The sequence below is a fragment of the Protopterus annectens genome, chromosome 15.part0, assembly GCF_019279795.1.
Source record: "Protopterus annectens isolate FY-2018-M chromosome 15.part0, PAN1.0, whole genome shotgun sequence".
Taxonomy (NCBI): domain Eukaryota; kingdom Metazoa; phylum Chordata; order Ceratodontiformes; family Protopteridae; genus Protopterus; species Protopterus annectens.
The window spans coordinates 3,706,162-3,726,191 of NC_056749.1; the positions used below are offsets into that span (position 1 = coordinate 3,706,162).

Consider the following 20,030-nt stretch of genomic DNA (forward strand, 5'->3'; position numbering starts at 1 on the left):
CAGAATATGAAGGCATATAGTATCATGGTATGACAGCATATTATGGTAATACTTGCATGAGAATAAATGCAAGTGGCAATTTTCTGCACCTGTAAATGGTGTTTGGTATTTGAGTTTGAGACCAATTATAATTCAGGCATTTGCTCATGACGTGTTTATATAGGTGGCTGCTGTTAAAAGCATGCATCTGCTCACCTTTCTTATACCCTGAATGACCCGTTATTGTTTATTTTTGCGTGCTTTTGCTTTGCTCCAGTAAGTGACCATTAGAAAAGACTTCTTCCCTGCTATAACATTTTTCCCTCTGTAATGGAAAAATGAAACCCTTCTTTGCTTTTATAAGTACAGTAAAATGGCAAACTTGGTCCTGATGTTTATTTGACGTTGTCATTTCTAAAACACTAGAGAATATATGTGGTGAGGTATGATAGGAAATCACTTGCATTTCTCTTTCTTGCTTCTTTACTTAGTCTGTTTATAAAGCTGAAAAGAATGGTCCAACAAGAAGTGTGGGCGGTGACTTGCAACACACTATTTTACTGACTTCTTGTATGTGTTGTAGTTTAGTTCCCTTCTCAGCAGCTCCTAACATCACTGTCAAAGGAAGCTTTATTGTACCTACAGTCCCAGAAACAACTCACACTTTATTTCAGTTTTAGATTTTCATAACTGGAAGAAGAATCTGGAAGTTTGTTATCTAGAGAGTGAGCACTGTTCGTGTCTGCAACAGGAAGGCAGCTGTGTGCATATCAGGTTTTCCTGACAGGTTGTTCTATAGCAACATCATGCGGCACTTGAAACTTTACTGATTAGCAGCTTAGGCAATGATTGGGCCACTGGCTGGGTTTTTCATAACCCAGGGAGCTTGTCAAGAAAATGGGACTGACCCTGAGAGGGAAAAGAGGTGGACTGAGCTGTTTGAGCAGCTGGACACTAACAAGGATGGACGAGTGGACATTCATGAACTGCAAGAAGGACTCAGGGCACTGGGGATGACCCATCATGATGCTGGACAGGTAAGTACCCTAGTGGATCATTATTCTGTCAGTAGTTATTCAGTATGTGAGTGCTGCTGTGAGGTCAAGCAGGTACTGTGGTCCATGTTTATGGAAGAGAGGTTCAGAGCTGTCATTTGTCATAGAGAAGCTTGAAATAACATTCTGAATGGCTTTCAGGTCTCAAAGCCTACTCCACACCCTTTTGCACTCCTTATCTGCTGTGTCCTTCACACTGTAATGTTGATAAGGATTCTTCTGTCAGATCCTGTAATTGCTTTCTTATAAAAGCTCCACACACACACACACACACACACACACACACACACACACACACACACACACACACACACACACACACACGCACACACACACACACACGCACACACACGCACACACACGCACACACACACACAAAGACACACACACACACATGCAGTAGCACACACATACACATATGCTCACACACCATGTATACACACATACACACACACACCGAACACACATATACAAGCATGCAGTCACATACATAAACATATACTCACACACGTGTATATATATATATATATATGTGTGTGTGTGTGTGTGTGTGTGTGTGTATGTGTGTGTATGTACACACACACACACACACACACACACACACACACACACACACACACACACACACACACACACACACACACACACACACTCTGATGCTTCATTCTTTAACATCTGTTTGTCCTGGAGCTGAGAAGTTAGGATTTATAGCCAGAAGCACATTCCCTTACAATTATTAAAATACTGGAGCTCAGTCTGGAGTTTTAAAGTCCTAAGTATCACATGGGAGCAACAGCTGTCATCATGCAAGGCAGGTAGTAGGCACTAAAGCCCCAGCTAATTGTTTTTCACCTGGGAGTGACAGGTCCATCCAGTAGTGGGCAGAGCATCAGTGGGCAGTTATGTTTTCCAGGACAGCGACACGCAGGCCTGCTGGTCTCACAATGCTAAAGTGCACTGTACCTGGTGAGCAGTGCTGTCTGTCTGTACATATTCTTTATCTTAAGTTGAACACTTCAGAACCTTAAAACCAGCTGGAGCGCAGGTCACTGTGCCAGAAAGTCCATCCTATAGCTATATATGGCTTGCTAGACCTGTCACTCTGAGCTGAACAGCAATTAACTGGATGCCTCAGCTGTTCTGCAGGTGACGGTAGAAAATAATCAGATCAATATGTGAGCCAAGACCTGCCTTTACTTTTCTGCGACACATTGCGTGATACTATTATCAAGCTGTTTATTTCTTGCAGGGAGTAAACATAGGCACTGTACATTATAGCAGATTTAGCCATATCATATATGTGAAATATTAAATGTGTGCATGCAAATACTCTGTTAGCTACAATAAAAGCTATTAGGATCCTGTTGCTAAAATAAGCTGCTATACCAGCCTGTGCAGCAGACAAACATAGTAAGCCTCTCTATATATGCAGTACTGCCCAACACTGAAGTTTACTCATTAGCTGAATTATACACAGCTTATGCATGCAGAGAAATGGTGCTGGCTGCAGTGGATGTAATGCATGCAGACAGAGCTATGTTGCTGGCTACAGGCAGATTGTATGGCTGGATACATTTGATGCAGCCCTTCTAGGTGGGGCTATGTTTCAGGCATTACACACAGGGCTTGTAGGCAGAACTATGGTGCTGGGTGCACTATATGCAGGGCATGTAGGCAGAACTATGGTGCAGGGTACATTGCATGCAGAGCATGTAGGCAGAACTACGGTGCTGGGTGCACTATATACACAGCATGTAGGCAGAACTATGGTTCAGGGTACATCACATGCAGGGCATGCAGGTAGAATTATGGTGCAGGGTGCACTATATGCAGGGCATGTAGGCAGAACTGTGGTGTAGGGTACACCACATGCAGGGAGTGAAGGCAGAACCATGGTGCTGGGTACATTACTTCCACATGCAAGGGGTCCTCTGATCTGTAACACAGAGGCCATTTAATGGTTGTTATTTACAGTCAGTGGGTATAGAAGTATTTATTTATTTATTATTTTGCATTTGTTTATCAGGGAACTCTGACTGGGTTGTTGGCCCATTTCCAGTGGAGGTCCAGGTTGAAAAGCTCCACCACAGTATTCAGAAAAATACAAAAACTTTACAATTTTAACAGTGATGCAGACATTATAAGCATTTTTTGAAGCTGATTCCATACAGTAGTAGCAGATATGCAAAGAAGGTACATTACAAAAAAAGTAAAGGAACTATAGAGTGGATAAGTTATGATATAACGCGAGGCAGGGTTACCAGTGAAAAGCAAAACACAGAGGCAGAAAAGAAGAAGCAAAACGCTTTACATCTGCAGAATAGGTAGTACAAATAGAGCTATATTACTGGAAAAAAAGGTATTGTAATAGCAGAGAAACATTATAAAGGGATAGAAGGGCAGGAAGTTTAGCCTGGCTTAGTGCAAGAGCAGAGTCAGGTGTTATTTAGGTGCTCTCTAAGTAATACCTTGAATTTAGATACATTGGTTGTACTGAGTATGTTTTGAGGCATGATATTCCAAGATTTTGATATTTTGTTAGAGTACAGCTAGTCACCCTGGCTATTATAGGACTTGGCTATCTTCAGCAGGAGTTTTTGGGAGGACCTTAGTGTTCTACAGTTTGTATGGGGTTGAACAAGGTCCCTAAGGGCTGGGCAGTTATCTGGGTGATGCAGGATAGAGTGTTCTAGGGCTAACTGATTAAGGGGGAGTATATTAGGAAGTTCAAACCAGTTAAGCTGGTGTAGGGCTGAGCAGTGGGACGATCTGGATGTATGGTTAGCAGCAAATTTGGCTATTTGATTTTAGCAGGACTTCAATTTACTTAATTTAGATTTTTTTAGATTTGTAAACACTGATGAAGCATGTAAGAGGATGGACACTAAGTGTGTTGTAGAGCTGGAGTGTCTGGTGGTGTCATTTAGGAAGGGCTTGATTCTATATAGGGAGCCTAACTTAAAGTGAACCTCTTTGATTACTAGTACCAGGTGTTTGTCAAATTTAAGGTCATTGTCTGTCATGACCCCAAGGAGCTTAGTGTGATTTACTGGTTCTGTTACTGTCCTTTTAATGAGTGGATAGTGAAGAAGGGATACTAGTTTGTTTTTGTGCTATTGGTGAAGAGAAGAGCATAAGTTTTGTTTTACTGGGACTGAGAATGGGATGACAGTCTAAAAGGAATAGTTAAATATCTAGGAAGGATTGTTGGGTTTTATGTAGGAGTTCAGTAAGAGAGGGTGCTGCACATATTAGGAATCATCAGAATATAGGATTATGGTTGCATGTTGAGTGGCTGTACAGAGTTTGTTTGAAAAACGGAGAAAAGAAGTGGACCAGGGACTGACCCTTGAGGTATTCCCATGGGGACTGGTAGTAGAGTTGAAAATTTGTTTTGCTACTTGACTGCTCGTTGACGGTCAGTTAAATAGCTGGCGAGTCAGGTGAGGGCAGATTAGGAAAGCTTTAGTGCAGCCAGCACATTAGTAAGTTTCTGGTCTGAAACTGCATCAAAGACCTTTGAAGAATTAGAATCAGAATCACATTTATTGGTCAAGTATGCATACATACAATGAATTTGACTCTGGTTTCACGCTGACTCTCCAAGTATGAATTACATAAACGACATACATGCAACTATTAAGAACAACAAAAAAAGTAAATAGACATATACATATATGGGTTTCATCATGTGGTCCAACATGTATATGGGTTTCATTATGTGGCCCAACATTGCTTGACCATATATTTTTCTGACTTCTGTCCATGAATCCTGTAATGCCAAACAGTCGGAATGTCGTAAAAACACCAAAATCAACATTTCCGACCGCTCTACACCCTAAAACAAGTGCTAACATGTGTCAAAAAGGGGGTGGGATTTTGCACGCAACACTTGCAATCACATTTTTAAGATGTTGCTGCACTCCTTTCGGTCATACCTGCTTGACCATCCACCAGTTGATCATATGCATGTACACTCTATATATATATATATATATATATATATATATATATATATATATATATATATCATATATATGGGTCTACCTGAAAACGTAACACCGGAAGATCGACAATGGAGAAGGCCGAAAGTTGAGAATCCCGATGCTGAGAACACCGACATGTTGAGGTAAGTGTGTGATAGTGACAGATGTTAGGATAGGGTGTGGGTCAGGTAAGTCTGCGATAGTGACGGACTTTAGGTTTAGGGGCGGGTTAAGTGAGTTAGGGTTAGGGTGTGGGTAAGGTAAGTGTGCAATAGAGACGGACTTGAGGGTTAGGGGCGGATTAAGTGAGTTAGGGTTAGGGTGCGGGTAAGGTAAATAGTGACAGACTTAAGGGTTAGGGGTGGATTAAGTGAGTTAGGGTTAGGGTGTGGGTAAGGTAAGTGTGCGATAGTGACGGACCTTAGGGTTAGGGTTTGGGTTAAGGTTAGTGCATAGATAGTTGTGTATGTAAGGTTTAGTGTAGGTTTGTAAAGTTTTTGGTGTGCTTGTGTTGTGTGTGTGTTTTTCGGGTAAGGTGTTTGTTTTGTTGATTGTCGGGATTGTGGTTTGGCGGGCATGTGAAGTTTCGTGTTTTTGAACTTTTGGTTTTGTCGTGTCGGTTATTTCGTTGTCGGTGTTTTGGCATGTTGGTGTTATCAGGTAGACCCATATATATATATATATATATATATATATATATATATATATATATATATATATACATACATACATACATACAAGGTGCAAAGTGCAACTCATTGCAAGAAATACTGAAATAAACTCTGAATGAAACAAGTATTAACAATATGTAAACAATACTGCAGAATCTAGAATATCTACAAAGATGGACAAGACAAGTAGGTCATTGCTTCTATGCTGGTTGATTGTATTAATAAAACTAACTACAGCTGTTGTTGTAGTATAGTTTGGTCTAAAACCATGTTGGGATGTAGACAGGAGGTTATTTTATTTGGAGAAAGTCATGTAGTTATGAGTGTATACATTTTTCAAGTATTTTTGCTATGGTGAGAGAATTGTGATAGGCCTGTAATTAGTGAATTCTGTGGAGGTGCCACCTTTGTGTAGCGGGATTATGTAAGAAACCTTCCAGAGTTCAGGGATGTATTTTTCTGTTATAGTTTGGTTAATTAAGATTACTAGGGGGTTAGCGATGATGTCTGCGGCCACTTTAAGAAATTCAAGGGGGAGCTGCTCAGTGGCAAGAGAAGAAGGTTTCAGCCTTGAAAATCTGTACACCGGTATTGTTCCTTTCTTTATCTTATTACTGAGGTTCAGAAATTCTGCGTTTATAGAAAGTTTTGCTCATAGCTTTTACAATTTAATGCCCCTTTAGCTTTTGAGTGGTATGAAACTGTCTCCCTGTGTAGTGTCTATACCTATTTACTAGTGCTGCAAGTTGTTGGCAGCCAATGTAATATGCGAGGCACCACCCAGAGGGTACTTACATATTAATCGCAACCAGTTGCCAAACAACTGAGTGGGTCATATTGTAATTCCCAACAGAAGATATCAGTTTATGTATGTGGTTTAACTAATCAATTTCAATATGTGTTGTTTAAATGTATTTAGGCAAAGTGATTTTATTTCTTCATGATCACACTGTCATGTACTTTTACCGCAGTGTAATATTATTGATATTTTGTCTACACTATATTTTGTGATTCTAATTTGATTTGCTATTATATCACTTTTTTTCTTTCGAATAGTGCAAGGATTACTGGAAGAGTCTATAATAGCTAATTCAAAGAAGTAAATATTTATTACATTTTAGAGAATGGGCAAACTGTACATCAGCACCCTGAATGGAGAACAAACGTTCACCAGCTGGGTATTAATGTACAAGTAATGCCCACTGAAAAATGAGTCTGACCCTTCATGACAGCATATCAAGGTGCCGTGGAGCTCGAACTGAGAAAACCAAATGGCCACCAATATTTTACACTCACTAAGCAGCGCTTTTGCCATTTAGCGAGTGCAAAATGTGAAAAAAAGACCATTAAAAAAAAATTGTGTGTGTGTGTTTATGTCTGTGAGTGTATACGTGCATGTCAGTGAAAGTGAGAGCAAGGAAGCCATTATTTTAAACTCGTGAAGCAGCGCTTTTGCTGTTTAGCGGGTGTAAAATAAAAAAAGAAAAAAATGAAAATAAAGCATGTGTGTGGGAGTGTATGCGTGTGTGACTGTAAGAGAGAAGAAAAAAGTGTGTGTTTTTATGTTTCTGTCTGAGTGTGTGAGTGAACGCCTGCATGACAGCAAAAGAGACTGCACGCGTGTGTGTTAGTGTACGTGCATAAGAGACAGAGAAAGTGTGAAAGTGATCTAGCGATCCCCTGACAGAAGCAGCAGTTTTGCGTACTTCTTGACCTCAGATGTAGTTCTCAACTTATTAGCACAAGAAATCTGGACAAAGCCTGACATAATGGGGGGACAAATGCTAAGAAATAGAGACACATTTTAAATATTGCTCTTATAAACTTAAGACAGTTGCTACAACAACAGGGTTTGTGTTAGCATGTATTTTCTGAAGGATAAGAAATCTGAAAATCAAATGTATGTCGTTATTTAGCGACTTTAATCTTTAGATCATATCAGTGGTTTGTCAAAAAACACATTTTTCTTATGAAGAACACACTGAAAGTATAAGGCAAAACTCTGGGCATTCTGCAAAAATATGTACAGTTGAGAGGTATGCTCTTAGATCAAGGTATCGGGATAAGTCTAAAGTAAACGAGATAAAGGCTCAAAATAGCAACATATTTTAAATGATTTGTGTTAGCATGCATTTTCTGAAGCAGAGCTGTGTGTGTGTGTGTGTGTGTGTGTGTGTGTGTGTGTGTGTGTGTGCGTGCGTGCGTGCATGCGTGCGTGCGTGTGTGTGCGTGCGTGTGTGTGTGTGTGTGTGTGTGTGTGTGTGTGTGTGTGTGTGTGTGTGCGGGTGTGCATGCGTGCGTGTGTGTGTGTGTGTGTGTGTGTGTGTGTGTGTGCGTGTGTGCGTGCGTGTGTGTGTGTGTGTGTGTGTGTGTGTGTGTGTGTGTGTGTGTGTGCGTGCGTGTGTGTGTGTGTGTGTGTGTGTGTGTGTGTGGGTGTGTTAGTGAGATCTACCACTGGCAGCAGCAGAGAGGTTTGTATACCTCTGAACCCTTCAGCTAAAGAAATTTGGATAAAACCTAAAATAAAAGGGGAACAAAGGCTGAAAAATAAGAACAGATTTTAGTTATTGCTGTTATAAAATTGCAAACTTGCTTAAATAAAAGGATTTGTGTTAGCATGAATTTTCTGAAGGAAATACAACTCTCAAACTCAAATGTATGCCATTATTTATTAACTTCTGTCTCCAATGACTAGCAATAAACCAAACATTTTAGGAGTAAAAGACCAAAAAAATGAAGTAAATACCTGCTTTTTCCAACATCATTAACATATAGGATCATAAGATTATAGGAAGTTACTAGGCTAATGGCCCTAGGGCCCTTATAAGCCTAGCCACGTTCTACCCTTATTCCCATGATCAGCAGCTAATGCCCGTGTCCAAGAGGGACACGTGAATTCCTAGGGTGAATTTATGGTTACCCATCCAATCGTCCAGACTGAGTTTGAAGAGGGCCAATGAGGTGCTCTGTTTGACATAAAGTAGGAGTCTGTTCCAAAGGTGTGGTGACCTCTGGGAGACAAATTTGTCCCTCCAGCAGGTTTTATTATTGTCACATACCAGGTTAAGGTCTTTAGAGCGAGTAACCCGTGTACCATTTGACTTGCAGATATGCACCATTTCCAATGAAGCAGGGTCAGAGATTGCCTTATATGCAAATCAGAGATCACCTCTGAGTAGTTTGTATGAAACAGAATAAAATGACAGTGATTTCAGATGATCTGTATAGGACATATGCTGAAGACCTTGAATTTTCCTTGTGAGGAACCATTGTGGTTTCTCCAGTTGCTGCAGGTGCTTGGAAAGTTACATACCAAAAGGGGTGTTGTAGTCAATTATTGGCCTGATGAGGGAGGAGTACAGGGAGGTTATAGCTTTTTTCTTTCTAGAAATGAGGCAATGCCCTTACTTATGAGATGAGCTATATAGAATGCCTTCTTACCACTGTGGAGACATGGTGATCAAAGTTAAGATTGCTGTCAACCTGTGTGCCCAGGTCTCTCATCATTGAGTGTGTACTTAGGGTGTTGCTATTGATGTGGTAGTTAGCAGGAACATCACTCTTACTGAAAGGGATGATAATACATTTTTTTGCATTGAGTTTAAGGCCATGACTTTGGCACCAATCATGTGTTTGTGTAAGACCCTCTTGTAGGATGCTGACATCATTTGAAGATTCTATGATCCCTCCCAGTTTGCAGTAATCAGCAAGTGTTGTCAGTCACAGACCTTTAGTTTTTGTTTGTACTTCAGAGAAATAGATTCCAAACAGTAGAGGTCCCATGACTGATCCTTGTGGAACACCATTGGTTACAGGTCTGCTGTTGGAGATAGATTCTGCTATTTTGACTATATGTGTTAGGTCAGTGAGCCAGTTAGTGACCCAGCTAACGATATAAGGGTTGATATATGTAGCTGGCTGAGTTTGTCAATGATGCCTGACTGGGGGAAAGTGTCAAAAGCCTTGGCTAAGTTTGTGTAGGTTGTATGCACAGATTTTCCCTTGTCCAGCACCTTGGTGACTGTCTCAAAGAATTCCACCAAGTTTAACAGGCCTGATCTCCCTTTGACAAAACCAAACTGATTAGGGTCAGGTGTTTGGAGATTACCTATATCTTTGTTGATAAGGTCCATGATTATTTGCTCCAAAGCCTTGCAGATAAGGCTAGTCAGGCTAATAAGGCTATAGTTTCCAGGGTCAGTGGAAGCATCACCTTTGTGCAAGGGGATAATGGTGGCCATTTTCCATTCAGCTGGGATGAAGCCGGTGCTTAGACTATGACTGAAAAGTGCACCCAATGGTGTTGCTAATTCTTGTTGGTGCCCATGTAGGATGCAGCCTGGGATGTTATCAGGTCCCATAGATGCCTGTGGCGTTGTGCCACATAACACCCCTGGGCAAGAGTTAATTGCACATTAACACACACCCTGTTGGGCATTATTGCTTGCTCAATAGACCAACATTTAGCTTATCAAAAAAAAAAAATCTCAGCCTGTAAAGGCATATTCATTTTTTCTACGGTTAGAGTATTGTTCAGGTTGTATAAAGGGATATTCATTTTTTCTACGGTTAGAGTATTGTTCAGGTTGTATAAAGGGATATTCATTTTTTTCTACAGTTAGAGTATTGTTCAGGTTGTATAAAGGGATATTCCTTTTTTTCTACGGTTAGAGTATTGTTCAGGTTGTATAAAGGGATATTCATTTTTTCTACGGTTAGAGTATTGTTCAGGTTGTATAAAGGGATATTCATTTTTTCTACGGTTAGAGTATTGTTCAGGTTGTATAAAGGGATATTCCTTTTTCTCTGATTAGAGTATTGTTCAGGTTGTATAAAGGGATATTCCTTTTTTCTACGGTTAGAGTATTGTTCAGGTTGTATAAAGGGATATTCATTTTTTTCTACAGTTAGAGTATTGTTCAGGTTGTATAAAGGGATATTCCTTTTTTTCTACGGTTAGAGTATTGTTCAGGTTGTATAAAGGGATATTCATTTTTCTGATTAGAGTATTGTTCAGGTTGTATAAAGGGATATTCCTTTTTTCTACGGTTAGAGTATTGTTCAGATTGTATAAAGCGATATTCATTTTTTCTACGGTTAGAGTATTGTTCAGGTTGTATAAAGGGATATTCATTTTTTTCTACGGTTAGAGTATTGTTCAGGTTGTATAAAGGGATATTCATTTTTTTCTACGGTTAGAGTATTGTTCAGGTTGTATAAAGGGATATTCATTTTTTCTACGGTTAGAGTATTGTTCAGGTTGTATAAAGGGATATTCATTTTTTCTACGGTTAGAGTATTGTTCAGGTTGTATAAAGGGATATTCATTTTTTCTACGGTTAGAGTATTGTTCAGGTTGTATAAAGGGATATTCATTTTTCCTACAGTTAGAGTATTGTTCAGGTTGTATAAAGGGATATTCATTTTTTCTACGGTTAGAGTATTGTTCAGGTTGTATAAAGGGATATTCATTTTTCCTACAGTTAGAGTATTGTTCAGGTTGTATAAAGGGATATTCATTTTTTCTACGGTTAGAGTATTGTTCAGGTTGTATAAAGGATATTCATTTTTTCTACGGTTCGAGTATTGTTCAGGTTGTATAAAGGGATATTCCTTTTTCCTACAGTTAGAGTATTGTTCAGGTTGTATAAAGGGATATTCATTTTTTCTACGGTTAGAGTATTGTTCAGGTTGTATAAAGGGATATTCATTTTTTCTACGGTTAGAGTATTGTTCAGGTTGTATAAAGGGATATTCCTTTTTCCTACAGTTAGAGTATTGTTCAGGTTGTATAAAGGGATATTCATTTTTTCTACGGTTAGAGTATTGTTCAGGTTGTATAAAGGGATATTCATTTTTCTACGGTTCAGTATTGTTCAGGTTGTATAAAGGGATATTCATTTTTTCTACGGTTAGAGTATTGTTCAGGTTGTATAAAGGGATATTCATTTTGGCTACAGTTAGAGTATTGTTCAGGTTGTATAAAGGGATATTCATTTTTTCTACGGTTAGAGTATTGTTCAGGTTGTATAAAGGGATATTCATTTTTTCTGGTTCGAGTATTGTTCAGGTTGTATAAAGGGATATTCCTTTTCCTACAGTTAGAGTATTGTTCAGGTTGTATAAAGGGATATTCATTTTTCTCTGATTAGAGTATTGTTCAGGTTGTATAAAGGGATATTCATTTTTTCTGGTTAGAGTATTGTTCAGGTTGTATAAAGGGATATTCCTTTTTCTCTGATTAGAGTATTGTTCAGGTTGTATAAAGGGATATTCATTTTTTCTACAGTTCGAGTATTGTTCAGGTTGTATAAAGGGATATTCCTTTTTCTCTGATTAGAGTATTGTTCAGGTTGTATAAAGGGATATTCATTTTTTCTACGGTTAGAGTATTGTTCAGGTTGTATAAAGGGATATTCATTTTTTCTACGGTTAGAGTATTGTTCAGGTTGTATAAAGGGATATTCATTTTTTCTCGGTTAGAGTATTGTTCAGGTTGTATAAAGGGATATTCATTTTTTCACGGTTAGAGTATTGTTCAGGTTGTATAAAGGGATATTCATTTTTCTCTGTTAGAGTATTGTTCAGGTTGTATAAAGGGATATTCAATTTTTCTACGGTTAGAGTATTGTTCAGGTTGTATAAAGGGATATTCATTTTTCTACGGTTAGAGTATTGTTCAGGTTGTATAAAGGGATATTCATTTTTTCTGGTTAGAGTATTGTTCAGGTTGTATAAAGGGATATTCATTTTCCTACAGTTAGAGTATTGTTCAGGTTGTATAAAGGGATATTCATTTTTCTGGTTAGAGTATTGTTCAGGTTGTATAAAGGGATATTCATTTTTCCTACAGTTAGAGTATTGTTCAGGTTGTATAAAGGGATATTCATTTTTTCTACGGTTAGAGTATTGTTCAGGTTGTATAAAGGGATATTCATTTTTTCTACGGTTCGAGTATTGTTCAGGTTGTATAAAGGGATATTCCTTTTTCCTACAGTTAGAGTATTGTTCAGGTTGTATAAAGGGATATTCATTTTTTCTACGGTTAGAGTATTGTTCAGGTTGTATAAAGGGATATTCATTTTTCTGGTTAGAGTATTGTTCAGGTTGTATAAAGGGATATTCCTTTTTCCTACAGTTAGAGTATTGTTCAGGTTGTATAAAGGGATATTCATTTTTCTCTGGTTAGAGTATTGTTCAGGTTGTATAAAGGGATATTCATTTTTCTCTGGTTCAGTATTGTTCAGGTTGTATAAAGGGATATTCATTTTTTTCTATGGTTAGAGTATTGTTCAGGTTGTATAAAGGGATATTCATTTTTCCTACAGTTAGAGTATTGTTCAGGTTGTATAAAGGGATATTCATTTTTCTGATTAGAGTATTGTTCAGGTTGTATAAAGGGATATTCATTTTTTCTACAGTTCGAGTATTGTTCAGGTTGTATAAAGGGATATTCCTTTTTCCTACAGTTAGAGTATTGTTCAGGTTGTATAAAGGGATATTCATTTTTTCTACGGTTAGAGTATTGTTCAGGTTGTATAAAGGGATATTCATTTTTTCTACGGTTAGAGTATTGTTCAGGTTGTATAAAGGGATATTCCTTTTTCCTACAGTTAGAGTATTGTTCAGGTTGTATAAAGGGATATTCATTTTTTCTACGGTTAGAGTATTGTTCAGGTTGTATAAAGGGATATTCATTTTTTCTACGGTTCGAGTATTGTTCAGGTTGTATAAAGGGATATTCATTTTTTTCTACGGTTAGAGTATTGTTCAGGTTGTATAAAGGGATATTCATTTTTTCTACGGTTAGAGTATTGTTCAGGTTGTATAAAGGGATATTCCTTTTTTTCTACGGTTAGAGTATTGTTCAGGTTGTATAAAGGGATATTCATTTTTTCTACGGTTCGAGTATTGTTCAGGTTGTATAAAGGGATATTCCTTTTTCCTACAGTTAGAGTATTGTTCAGGTTGTATAAAGGGATATTCATTTTTTTCTACGGTTAGAGTATTGTTCAGGTTGTATAAAGGGATATTCATTTTTTTCTACGGTTAGAGTATTGTTCAGGTTGTATAAAGGGATATTCATTTTTTCCTACGGTTAGAGTATTGTTCAGGTTGTATAAAGGGATATTCCTTTTTCCTACAGTTAGAGTATTGTTCAGGTTGTATAAAGGGATATTCATTTTTTCTACGGTTAGAGTATTGTTCAGGTTGTATAAAGGGATATTCATTTTTCCTACGGTTAGAGTATTGTTCAGGTTGTATAAAGGGATATTCATTTTTCCTACGGTTAGAGTATTGTTCAGGTTGTATAAAGGGATATTCATTTTTTCTACGGTTAGAGTATTGTTCAGGTTGTATAAAGGGATATTCATTTTTTCTACAGTTAGAGTATTGTTCAGGTTGTATAGTTATGCTTTGAGACGTTAAAAGGCTGTTGCAGTTATTTATTTATTTGTGTTGTTGTGTCATACTGAATATAGTGTGGTACCAGGGTGGGAGGTTTGCATAATGTTTAAGGTGGTTAACTTAGAAACACAAGGTGCAGAGTTTGATTCTCACATGGGGTAACTGGCTAGGCTTAAAATGGCCCCTGAGGACAGTTAGCCTAGTACTAAGCTATGAATCTATGTACATGGGAATATTTTGTACAAAATTTAACACAACACTTTTATTGTAGTTGTATTTCATGTCTGGAACCTTTGTCTTTTACACTACAGCAGTTTTCTTTTTTTTTTTGTTACAGCCATCTGTTTTATTGTTTCATTATACACATTTTCTTTAATTTTTTTCAAGGTGGTCATTAGATGTGCCTTTGTAGCCCCCCATGTTTGTTTCTTCTCTAGTCTATATCCAGACCTTTTCATTGGTCACTCCTGGAATAGGATCCTCAGTCCATTCACAAACTGCATGAATCTTTGTAAGGTCAGGAGGAAGCGCAGTGGGGATATCCTGGGGGAGTACCATCCTGGCACCTGGGAGACAGGTTCGTACTACTTTCTACCATAGCCATAGTGGGCTCATCCAGCTCCCAGTGTCATTCCCTAATCTACTGCCCCCACCCCTCAACTCTAAGTTTATGAAAAAAATAAATAAAACTTCCGGACGAAAAAAAAAATTCTGTGTACCTTTTAAAAGTGTAGCAAATCGCTTACTACAACTTATTCCACACGGGTCCTATTTACGTTGTCAAAAGGGCAGTTAACTGAATGCCCTTTGATCAACACATAAATGGCGAACTACCAAATCTTCAAATGGCCAAGTAAGTGAATTTTTTTCCCAGAGGAAAAAATCACTTGGCCGTTATCGGGAATTTGCCCTTTCCTCCACTGTAGTGTGATCTCAGAGTTGGTATATTTAGTTAGGAGGGGTGTGGGGGGCACAGCTCCCCACTTTATAGGGTTTGATGGTAGTTTTATTTTTTGTTGGCCAAGTCATTATTTTCCGAGGGGAAAAAATTGCTTATTTGTCTGTTCGAAGTTATGTCTTTCACTATTTACATGTCGATGAAAGGGTGTTCAATGAACAGCCCTTTCGACAACGTAATGTGGACCCTTCCACACACACACACACACACACACACACACACACACACACACACACACACACACACACACACTCTGCAGTCCTCACTACAAAATCAGTGTGGTCATTTTATTTCCTTCTGTATGGGAATGAATGCCCGTAGTGCACTACACATCGATCAGCATTTCCTGATCATGCCCCCTAACACCTTGCACCACAGACAGCTGCCCCCTTCTCCCCACCCTTGCTACGATTCTGCTTCCTACTCTTTTCTTGTTGTCTGTGTAATCACCATTGATATCATTGTAGGCTGCACACTCAAACTTCCACATTACATTCTTGATATTCAACCACAAAGAATGTTCGCCTCTCTTGATCTCTTGATGCTAAACCTTAAATGAATCTGTAGCTCATTCTGACAGACAGGGACAATCTGGAGAAACTGTATTTCAGCTAGTTTGTTGCCTTTCTTGTCAGAGTATTAATGTCTTCTGCAGATCAATTTAATATCCTGCTTCTGAGTCTAAGTGCACTTTAGGCCCTCCTTTTACTTCATTATCGGAGTGGTTGCACTTTAATCATAATGATAATCAATGGTGATCAATGGTGATCAATGGTGATCAATACTAGGAGCTTGAACAAGAAACTCCACCCCCTACCAGACCTTCTTACCCTGGAGGACACTGATGGTTGTGTAGTGACTGAGACACGCATTTAAAATAGTGGAGAGCACTCCGGCTGTGCAGGGCAATAACACCTTCCACACATTTAGACCAACTACTGCACAGGAGGGGAAAAGAGGTGGATGTGTATCAATCTACATCCAGAACAACCTCACATTAAGGCTGGTAAAACAGCAATGTTAGTAGCACACCAGGTAGCATACTTGCCTTTGATCCAGAAGGTTGTAGGTTCTATTCCCACACCATGTAGATGGATTGCTGATGCTGTGGTACACTTTGAGGGGGGTTGGGGGTGCTGCCCTTCTTTGAATGAGATGCCTAGTAATTTTGAATTTGTTCTCAATGTAACCTGTGACATTAACAGAACATGCTGGAGAGACAGATATGTCTCCCAGCGATTGCTGCTCCTCTGGAATAAGCTCCCACTTCATGTGAAGCAGAGCTCCTCAATGACCCTATTCAAGCACAATCTTGACCACTGGGTGAGTGACCATAAATTCACCCAGGGGGTGGCACCTATGTCCCTCATGGATGGGGCAGTCAGTGCTGATCACAGAATTGTTGTGCTAACAATGACCATCTACCTATGGTCAAGGAAGGTGCTCAGTTTATTACACGGTAAGGCTTGTAAAGGCCCTAGGGCCATTAGCCTCTTAATCTCCTATGAACTTATGAACCTATAATGCACTAGAGCTTCTTCCTGTCTAAATAACTATCAGAAAGGTACCATTCCATATATTATCTAGCTATAGAACTCCCTGTATGACAAAAGAAATCCACAATACCTATCTACAGGAACTAGAATCACTGAGTATCAAACCCAATACCATTTTCCTACTACAGACTGGGAAGCCTACACCACCACAGAGATTCTCGGACTTTGTCAATACAAATGTTCTGGAACAATTAGTCCATGTACCCACCAGGGAGAATAACATCTTGGATCTTTTTCTTACTGGGAAGCATCTTGCACCATTCCTTGCATATCTTCATCACTTGTTGGATCTTACCATAAATCAGTCTCCTTCAAACTAAAACTGAAACCAGAGATCCCCTTCACCCAAGGTACCTTTAGAAATTTCTTTAAGGCAAACTACCTGCTCCTAAGTGATATATTGGCTATTTTCAAGTCCCCAACCAAACCCAGTTAACTCCACTGCATAAGCAGAAATGTATACTACCACACTACAGTTACAGTGGTTTCTAGTTCGATTTTTGGCTGGGGTGCCTTCTGTGCAGAGTCTGCATGTCCTCCCTGCATTTATGTGGATTTCCTCTGGGTGCTCCGGTTTCCTACCACATTCCAAAGACATGCATCTGGGGCATTTCTCCCTGGGCCTTCACTGAAAATGGGCTCTGTCCCAGTCAGACTTTCCTGGTAAACAACTGTTAACTAAATAAATAAACCCCATAAAAACAAGTGCAGGGCAAACCCCAGAAACAAACCCACATGGTGGAACCATAATATTAATAAGCTTTATAATAAAAGGAAAATAATGTTGGCCAAAAGTAAGAAGAATAATTCCCAGAATGTTAAAGCCCTTGTCACTGAAACTCAGGAGCTTAATAAAATCCACCAAAGTGAAGTATGGGGCTAAAATAGTTACTATGCCAAAGACAATACCAAGGCATTGTTCGTTATGCTTGTAATGTCAAAAGCACAATGCAGCACTGCACTGAGCTGATTGTATATGATGTTACCTACACTGGAGCTGAAGATATATTGAACCTACTGGCCGATAAATTTAGCTCTAACTTTACATCTGTCCCTCAAGATATGCCTGAAACTAGCTCACCTCTAGCTATCACACAAGACCAAGTCGTAAAAGTGCTGTCAAAAGCTAAAAATGCTGCATTGATGGATTCTAACAATATCCCTGGATGTATCTTAATTAGCATGAATCATGATTTAGTTGCATCCCTAACAACACTGTTCAGTCTCAGCCACACCCCTAACACCACTGTTCAGTCTCAGCCACACCCCTAACAATGCTGTTCAGTCTCAGCCACACACCTAACAACACTGTTCAGTCTCAACCACACCCCTAACAACACTGTTCAGTCTCAGCCACACCCCTAACAACACTGTTCAGTCTCAGTCTCCATATAGGTTCTGTACCTAGTGACTGGAGAACAGCTAGAATCATTCCCCGGTATAAGGGAGAATGCATCATCATCATCATGGACGCTATGGAATGCATCATCATGGACCTAATAAACAAGGATATAGGGAATCTCCAAACACTGGATCCCATACAGTTTGGTTTTGTGAAGGGTAGATCATGCCTGCTCATCTTGGTCCACTTCTCTGAGTCAGTCACCAGAGCTCTGGATGAAGGCAAGGTGGTTCATACAGCCTACCTTGATCTGGCTAAGGCCTTTGATACCATTCCCCACTCAGGAATCAGAAAAACTCACTAAGCTAGGCATCAACCCCTATATCACTAGGTGGGTTGCAAAATGTCTCACAGGTAGAACCCACAGTGTGAAAGTAGCTGACTCCAAGTCAGACTGCCGACCAGTCATGAGTGGAGTCCCACAGGGTTTGGTCCTGGGTCCTCTCCTGTTTGGTATCTACTTCTCTGAAGTCCAGGCCAACATGAAGGACTCTGGCTGACAAAGTTCACAGACTATTGCAAGTTGGGAGCTATTATTAACTCCCCAAGTGATGTTGACATCCTACAGAAAGGCCTCACTGAGACCAATGACTGGTGTCAGAACCATGGCCTTAAGCTCAATGCCAAAAAATGTCGCCATCCCCTTTGGGAAAAACTTGGTTCCCATGAATTACCACATCAATGGTAGTCCGCTGAACACAGAAGGCATTATAAGAGGTCTGGGAACACAGGTTGACAGCAACCTCTCTTTTGACCACCACATTGCCACTGTGGTCAGAAAGTCCTTCTATGTGGCACATCTCATTACTAAGGGTTTTGCATCCAGGAAGAAATAAGTCATTGTCTCCCTCTACTCTTCCCTCATTAGGCCAGTCATTGAGTACAATGCCCCATTGGCATGTACCTCACTAAACACCTGCAACAACTGGAGAGGCCACAAAAGTACCTCACAAAGAGAATCCTAGGCCTTAAACATTTGTCCTATATGGACAGACTAAAAAGACTCCAGCTATTCTCTGTGTCATATCACCTACTTCGATCTCTGCTTGACTTACAAAGCCATGTTTGACCCAGCTCTGTTAGAAATGCTACATCTGAAGAAATCCCAATTTCCCCGCACCACACACTCCAGAGACCTCAACCTCATTACCACAATCAACAGAACATGCTAGAGGGACAGGTTCATAACCCAGAGACTGCCCATGCTATGGAATAGACTTCCCATACATGTCAAGCAAAGCACCTCATTGGCCCTCTTCAAGAGAAATCTTGATGAGTGGATGGGAAATCGAAAATTCACCCCAGGGATCACTCCAGTGGCTTTACTCGACAGAGGCACTGGGAACTAAGGTCGGGTGGCACAATGCCAGGGTAATCCTATGGGCTAGGCTTGTAAAGGCACTAGGGCCATTAGCCTAGGACACACCTATGAACCTATGAACCTTCCAAAGACCCGGGCAATTACAGATCCATAAGTCTGGCCAACCTCTTATGCAAAACCATGGAAGGACTCATCATAGAATTAATAAGTCAGGACGTAGGGAACCTCCAAACACTAGACCCATCTCAACTTGGATTTGTCAAGGGTAGAGCATGCTTACTCAACCTGGTGGATTTTTTTTGAAAAGATCACCAGAGCAATAGGTGAAGGAAAAAATGGTGCACACCACATACCTCAACCTGACTAAAGCTTTCCACAAATTCCTCACTCAGGTATAGTAGAAAAGTTAAATAAACTGGGAATAAACCTCTCTGTCACCCACTATATCACCATCTGCCTCACAGATAGGATGCAGGTAATCAAAATAGGGAAAGTTACGTCCACAAAGAGATCAGTCATCAGTGGAGTCCCTCAGGGTTCCATGCTGGGACCTGTCCTGATTGACGTCTACTTTTCTGTACTAAAAGCCAATACCAAAGGCCTCTGGCTGACTAAGTCTGCACATGACTACAAGCTATGAGTAGTCTGTGAATCCCCAAATGACTTAGCCATCTTGCAGAATGGTTTGTCTCA

General features: G+C 39.7%; 1 protein-coding gene across 1 annotated transcript in view; it reads left to right on the forward strand.

Annotated features, from left to right (window-relative positions):
• The first annotated feature begins 562 nt into the window (after nucleotides 1-562).
• SLC25A23 (solute carrier family 25 member 23) overlaps nucleotides 563-20,030 on the forward strand; it is a 1,355,089-nt gene continuing 1,335,621 nt past the window's right edge. Inside the window, exon 1 of the mRNA XM_044057174.1 lies at nucleotides 563-1,016. Within this exon, the coding sequence (XP_043913109.1) occupies nucleotides 825-1,016 (192 nt within the window). The 5' untranslated portion in view covers nucleotides 563-824. The remainder of the gene's footprint in view (nucleotides 1,017-20,030) is intronic.